The sequence below is a fragment of the Mastigoproctus giganteus genome, chromosome 2 (assembly GCF_048544385.1).
Source record: "Mastigoproctus giganteus isolate SK-2022 chromosome 2, ASM4854438v1, whole genome shotgun sequence".
NCBI classification, from domain to species: domain Eukaryota; kingdom Metazoa; phylum Arthropoda; class Arachnida; order Uropygi; family Thelyphonidae; genus Mastigoproctus; species Mastigoproctus giganteus.
The window spans coordinates 36,278,355-36,286,130 of record NC_143576.1 but is presented as its reverse complement, the minus strand read 5'-3'; the positions used below and the strand labels follow the sequence as shown (position 1 = coordinate 36,286,130).

General features: G+C 35.7%; 1 protein-coding gene across 3 annotated transcripts in view; it reads right to left on the bottom strand.

The window, feature by feature from the left end:
• Nucleotides 1–2,519: 2,519 nt before the first annotated feature.
• Naa35 (N-alpha-acetyltransferase 35) overlaps nt 2,520–7,776 on the bottom strand; it is a 401,343-nt gene continuing 396,086 nt past the window's right edge. For all 3 annotated transcript variants that reach the window (XM_090368451.1, XM_090368454.1, XM_090368452.1), the window contains one exon: nt 2,520–2,616. In XM_090368451.1, coding sequence (XP_090224577.1) covers nt 2,560–2,616 — 57 coding nt within the window. In that variant the 3' untranslated portion in view covers nt 2,520–2,559. The remainder of the gene's footprint in view (nt 2,617–7,776) is intronic.

The window sequence follows — 7,776 nt, the reverse complement described above, 5'->3', positions numbered from 1 at the left end:
CCAACTTCAAACTCACAGAACCAACTTTTCATCTTCCCTGTTTATTCATTCAACTGCCGTAATACAACCCTGGCACACATATCTGACATTAGTCTATTTTGATAAGCAAATATAACCTTTCAAAATTGATGCATTCATCAAGTGCAATAATAATTTCATAATGTAGTGTCATCTACATCAAATGACCTTTGATGTAGATCAAATGACCTACAAGTGGCCTTTACTAAATTATGGCTGTAACCTTGGACAGCACTTTGAGATTAGATAAATGAATATTACTTAACATATATAATTACACTGAAAGGACAGAATTCATGATGTTCCTGGGCAACATGTCGCTGTCACCCCTCTTTCTAGTGGACAAACCCACCACTTGTATACAGGTGCACTGCATTCACATAGATGGTAATTAGATGTCAGTATGGATAAAAGTGAGTTAATTGACTTTGAAAGAGGCATGATAGTGGGTCACTCTATTGTGGAGGTGGTACAGAAATTGCACTATCCTCGTTCAACACAAGAGTGTATTGAGAATACGCCATTTCCAGAATAACATCTCACTGTGGACAGCACTATGGGCAGAGAAAGGTGGTGGATGAACGTGGCTGTCAACGTCTGCCTCACATTGTTTCAACCAACCGGAGAGCAACAGTGGCACAAATCGCTGCCAACTTCAATGAGGGAGGTGCCAGAAACATTCCCACCAATATCAGGCAATCATTAGCCGCAATAGGTTATGGAAGCTGCCAACCCACCAGAGTCCCATTGTTAACACCACGACACAGGACTCTATGCCTCAACTGGGCGAAAGAACCTACGCTGGACCTGGGATAATTGGAGATGGGTTTCCTAGTCTTGACGAATTCTGTTTCCAGTTATTTTGAGCGGATGGGAGGGTGCGTATCTGCCGAAAACCGCATGAAGCTATGCACCTGTCATGTCAACAAGGAACTGTTCAGGCAGGTGGACGTCGGTGGTCTGGGGTATGTTCAACTGGCACATGTTGGGACCTCTGGTATGTTTAGATGCATCTCTGAATGATCCATGTTATGTGTCCATCCTTGCAGACCATCTGCATCCCTTCATGGTCATTGTGCACCCACAGGGCAATGGACTCTTTCAGCAAGACAATGCGCCTCCCCACAGTGGTGACTAAAACATGGTTCGAAGAGCATTCCACAGATTTTACCATCATGGAATGGCCTCCCCATTCACTGGACTCGAACCCTGTGGAGCATCTTTGGGATGCTGTGGAAAGGTTTGTTTGAGCTTTGGATCCTCCATCCAGGAATGCAATGGAATTATGTACAGCAGTGCAGCAAGTGGATGGAAATACCTGTGGAACACTTTTGTGAACTAGTGGACTCAATGCCTTGCCGCATGACTGCCCTTATCTGGGCATAAGTTGGGCCTACCTATTACTAGGTAGGTATCCCATGATTTCTGTCTAATCAGTGTATTATCATTGTTGCTGAAAATAAATGGTGGATAAAGTGCTTCTTTCAACTGCGAAGTGCAAATAGCTCCTAGCACTCCTGGTTGTAAATGTAAAAACTACAATAGTAGTAGAAGGAAATATACATTTGTATTCTTAAAGATCACAATAGTTCCATAGCTACCCTGGGGGGGAGGAAGGAATGAAACCATTAGAGATGAACATGAATATATTTTTTTCCTGAAATAAACAATAATTAGATAATCAGAAAAATGCTGCAGCTGCCATTTTTTTTAAAACACCCTCAAATATTCTTTCATTTATGTGTCATCATAGGGAAACAGAAGTGGTGAAGTGTGGAGAGTCGCATTCAATGTATATACATTAATGAGATAAATTCAAAATAATAAAGTCGCCTTTAGTCATTATTTATAGAAAAATTAGCAATTTAATTATAATAAAACTGTACAGGTGTTATCTTCACATACTGTGTGACAACAGCTAGAGGTTGATATTTAATACTGCTGAGGATAAATGATGATGAATGAAATAAACTATCCTAAAATTATTGCAATAAAAATAATACAAATAAAAATAAATAAACTTTATGTCATTTTCAAATTCAAAAGTTTTTCAATAGTACACTATTTTGGTGTGTAGGAGAAAAAAATCTCTTTCAAAGAATAACATTAGTCTGTTTTGACAACTGAATACAAATAATAATAGCCTATTAAAAATTGCTGTGATTATCAAGTGCAATTATAATTTCAGTGTCACATACATTAAATGACACCCTACAGAAGTGGCTTGGGTATTAAATTTAGGCAGTAATCTTGGACAACATTTTGAAAATGGATGTATATTTAACATAATTTCAAAATAAAGTCAAAATAAATGGTGGATGAAGCTAAGTAATCAAAAATTACTGAGATATTAAATAATAATAGGGTGTCATAATTGTAGCATTGCTTAATGCCATCTTTGCAATTCAGGTTTTCATGACCTATGCAATATCCTAGGATACTCTGCTGTATTTACATTAGTTAATTGGCATAACTTTCATATTGTACACAGGAATAAAAAAAAAAAAAAAACAAATATAGTGGCAATACTCGAACAGATATTTATATCCTGATTATGGGGAAATTTTTATGAACAGTGAAATCGAATTCTGGAGGATCCTGAAATGATGAAACATTAAAAATTAGCTTCAAACATTTTCCTAAAAAAACAAAAATAAAAAATAAATAAATATTCTCTGTGTGGGTGTGTATGTTTACACATACCCACACACAGAGTACTATAAATTTTGCATAAATGAAACAGGAAATAATTGTTTGGTCAAAAATAAACCATCAACATTGTAAACATTTTTTTTTAACTAACACTTATTTAATGAGAAAATCACCATTAAAGATTGATGACATCACATCCAATCTGAGAATCTGCATTCATATGTGGGCAGTAAGTCAGCCACTCACAAAGTGGAAATTATTTACAGATGTGATTACAGTGGTTTCAGACAGTTTTCAAATTAAATGCACCCATGGGATGGACCAACTGATGATGTTACCAAAAGGAAATTCTAAATGGGAAGCATTTGGGGAAGTTCAAGAACCGGTACAAAAGTAATGCTTCCTAATTTTTTGCTTTTAAAAGTGGCACTGCAGATCATTTTGCGTGTGACTAAGTGTAGGGTTACCATCCGTCCTCTTTTAACCAGATTTGTCCGGATTTTTTGTCTAAATGTCCGGATTTTTATATTACATGCCATTTTTTTATGCAAGCTCGACAAAAACTACCAAGTTACGTTCAGAATCTTTTTCGGAATAGGAGACGATTTTTCAATTCGAATTTCCATGTTGACAATTAGGCGGAAGACCCCGACGACGCTCAGTTTAGCGCATTGAGATTGTTACCAACCCATGCCTGCTTCAGAATTTACGCACATATAAATTTTATATAGTCTAGCAATACAATATTTTGGTTTAGAGAGTAGATAATGCGTGAAGATCCGATGGTGTGCTAGAAAAAGATATACAAAATTACAGGAATTCCAGCATGTCAAACAAATATTGACAGTTAGAGGGACTGTTTTCTCTAGAAATTGATTGCAGCATATGAAAACGTGGATTTGAGCTGTGTGCACACCAAATTGATCGAAAGTTGCGTATTGTCCACTAAATTTGTTATACTTATCAACGATCCAATCAAGAGGCAGACACCAGTTTATTTAATACTAAAGTTTACCTTTTTTTAAAATACTGTTTTTCACTTTAATAACAAAAATATTTATTATCCATCTTTATACCTGTAGGTACTTTTCTGCAATTAGGTTAGTTTAGTTGTGAATGTAAAACATAACCTAACCTTAATAAAATTTATGCTTCACTAACTTACAATACAAAATATTTATTATTATTTCAATTATAAAAATTAATATTATAAAGACTACTTCCCCTAAAATGCCTAAAAGGAAGTGCATGTTTACAAAAGAGATGAAAAACAAATTTCCATGATTTGTATCTGGCCGAGAGGAATGGGAAGCTGAATGTAAAGTTTGCAGAATGGGGACATATGTTTCAGTAGCCAATAAAGAGGTTGGTGATTTGAAGCATCACATTGAAACTGAGAAGCACGAGAAAGCAGTTCAAGGTGAGGCCACTCCGGGAAAGGTTACAGATTTTTTTGTCAAAACTGTTGGTAAAATAGAATATGATCTGGCTGCTGCAGAGGGTACCTTTGCTTTTCACACTGTTAAACATCATAATAGTTACAAATCAATGGATTGCACAACTGTCATGTTAAAAAATGTATTTTTTGATTCTGAGATAGCAAAAAGATTTTCTTGCGCTAGAACTAAGACAGAAGCCATTGTAAACTTTGTACTTGCAAATCATTATCTTAATGTTACTGTAAAAACTTTAAAAGAAAATAAAATTGCATACTGTGGGGGTCTCAACTGATGGACGTTATCAAGGTTCTGAAAAAATCTTCCCATTAATTATTCAGTAATTTGATGTAAATGAAGAAGGGTTACAAACAAAATTAATTGAATTACAGAAGATGCCTAATGAGACTGCAGATACCATTTCTACGTATGTTAAAGAAACTCTTGAAAAAAAAAAATGGTTTGTGTGAAAAATGTATTACATTCACTGGGGACAATTGCAATACAATGTTTGGAGGACTGAGAAGAAATGAAGAAGGGAATAATGTCTTTGCAAAATTAAAGAAATTGTTGCATAAGAAGACTTTGACTGGAGTGGGCTGCCCTGCACATATTTTAAACAATTGTCTTCAGAATGCCGCCGAACTTTGGAAAGTTGATGTAGAGAACATTGTTTTTAAAATTTACCAGTATTTTCATAATTATACAGTCCGGACTGAAGAGCTTAAGGAATACTGTGAGTTTGTTGAGATTGAATATAGACAGCTCCTTTCTCACAGCAAGATGAGATGGCTTTTATTATTTCCACAGCTTTACAGGCTTATTTTCTGTCCCAAGAAAAACCTCCCATTGTGATTAAAAGGTTCTTTGAAAATGGATTTAGTGAGATTCATCTTTGGTTCATGCAATCACTTATGAGTGTATTCCATACACACATACAGTGAATTGAAAGGGAAAGTAACTCAGCTGCAGAAGTGCTAGATGTCTTTAGTCTCAGTGAAAGAAATTATCTCGAAACGGATGGATCACAACTTCATGCCATTAAGAGTAAAGGAAATGCTATACAAAAAATATGATGAAGGACTTGTACTTGAATGTGAAAAATTTTCCAGTGATACAAAAAATCTGTATAGAAATTGCATGGAATATTTAGATAAGTGGCTTCACCATATGGAATCCATTTCCTGTTTTATATGAATGAAAATGGATGCAGTACCAAGCTGGAACGATGTAGAATGTTCTATTTCCTACTTGATTGACAAAGGGGTAACAATTGATGATGTTAAGTGTTTTGACCAATTTAACAATTTGAAGAAATTTTTTTAAGGGTCAAATGAATAATAAAGACTTCAAAAACATGCGTATACATGAAAAGTGGCCAAATATTTTAGTAATTCAAAAAATATTGAATTCCATTCAGAACTGTTGAAAATTGCCCAGTTTTTCTTTGCACTTCCTCCTCACAATGCAAATGTAGAGAGAGAGAGAGTATTCTCTCTAATGCAAAGTCAGTGGACAAAAGAAAGGAATAGGTTAAATGTCAATTCTGTAAAAGGTATTTTGTTTTTGCAGTACAATTTCAAAAATATGTCATGCATTGATTTTTATACATATTTGAGAGGCAATCCAGAGCTATTGAAATAAATAATTTCTCAAGACAAATATGAATGTACTAATCCTAAACATCAGTAAATGTGGTTTACATTGTCTTTATTTTATTATTTGCATAATATATTTGTCCTCTTTTTTAATCCAAGATGAACTTTTTGTCCTCTTTTATTTGCAGCAAAACATGTAAATGTCCTCTTTTTATGAGTGCAGAAGATGGTAACCCTAACTAAGTGGTCACTAGAGGTCTCTAGTTTCAACATACTGAGTGGTGCTGTGATTGGTTTTGTGAGTGCGACACATGGATAGTTCAAAATGGTAGATGTATTAGTATTAGTATTAGTAATGGCCGCATGGTGCAAGAAAGCCTATGGCTTATGCTGCACCAGCCAAAAAAAAAAAAAAAAAAAAAAAAAATCCGAACAAAACAATGATAAAAACAAAAAAAAAAAATAAATAATAATAATTAATAAAAAAAAAAGTAAATTAAACCTATCATCCAATGTGCTTCCCTTACCCGAAGGTACTATCCAGATGACCTTTGAATTTCCCCACCCATGAAGGCAACTTATTCCAGTAATTTATAACTCGCTGGCTAAAATAAAACTTCCTGCAGTCCAATCTAAACATTTCTCCCCGTAACTTGAATTTATGTCCCCTAGTTCTAGCATCATTTATAATCTTGAAAATTTCGTCCTCATTCATTTTACTGATGCCTCTCAGAGCCTTAAACACCTCAATCAAATCTCCTCTAAGGTGTCTAGTTTCCAAACTCTGCAACCCACATATTTGAAGTCTTTCTTCATAAGGACGCCCTTTTGCCGATCTCACCAGGCGAGTTACCCGTCTTTGCACCTTTCAAGAAGCTCGATGTCTTTCTTTAGGTGCGGTCTCCATACTTGAACACAGTATTCCAAGTGTGGTCTAACAAAAGCCTTATATAATGGGATTATCACGTCCCTATCTCTACTTGCAAAAGTTCAATAGATCATCGATAGGACACCATGGGCCTTCCTTGCAACCTGTCTACAATGCTCAGAGAATTTCATGTCTGACCATATCGTAACACCCAAGTCCCTTTCCTCCAGTACTGGGTTTAGTTGAACTCAGCCAAATGAATAAGTTATTTTGGGATTACTGTTTCCCAGTTAATACCTTACACTTTTTTGGATTAAAGCATAGCTGCCATTTTTCTGACCATTCCTGAAGTCTATCTAGGTCTCTCTGAAGAAGCTCAGCTTGACAGTGATCATTAACTACTCTACCAATTTTAACATCATCTGCAAATTTAGACATCATGCCCTCTATTCCTTCATGAATGTCGTTTATGAAAATTAAAAACAACAGTGGTCCTAATACTGATCCTTGGGGAACCCCACTTCTTACATCAACCCAATCTGAGGAATAGCCATTTATCACAACCCTCTGCCTCCTGCCCTGAAGCCATCCTGCTATCCATCTAAGGATTTTCCCAGTGATTCCAACCTGTTCCAGCTTATAAAGCAACCGCTCATGTGGGACTGAGTCAAAAGCTTTGCTGAAATCTAAATAAACAATGTCGAAATTATTCCCTAAATCCAGCTCGTGAGTGACCCTTTCGAAATAGCGAACCAGATTTGTTAAACATGATTTTCCCTTTACAAAACCATGCTGAGTATTCTTGAGAATTTCAATTCGATCCAAATGATCCTGAATTCCACCCTTGATCATTGCCTCCATGATTTTCCCTACTACTGAAGTCAGACTGACAGGTTGATAATTTCCAACTTCAGTTTTAGAGCCACCCTTATGTATGGGAGATACATTTGCACTTTTCCAATCCAAGGGAATCTCCCCAGAGTCCAGTGATGCTCGCATAATTAGCCTCAATGGTTCAATGCATTCACTTGCCACCTCCCTTAAGATTATGGGGTATATTCCATCAACTCCAGGAGCCTTACTTGTCTGTAGGCTCGAAAGTTTTTTCATTAAATAATCTTTTGAAATTTCAATATCATTAATTACATATGTTTTAACTTTGCTCCCACAATTTACCATTGCCACAAAAGGTTTTTCATTTGTA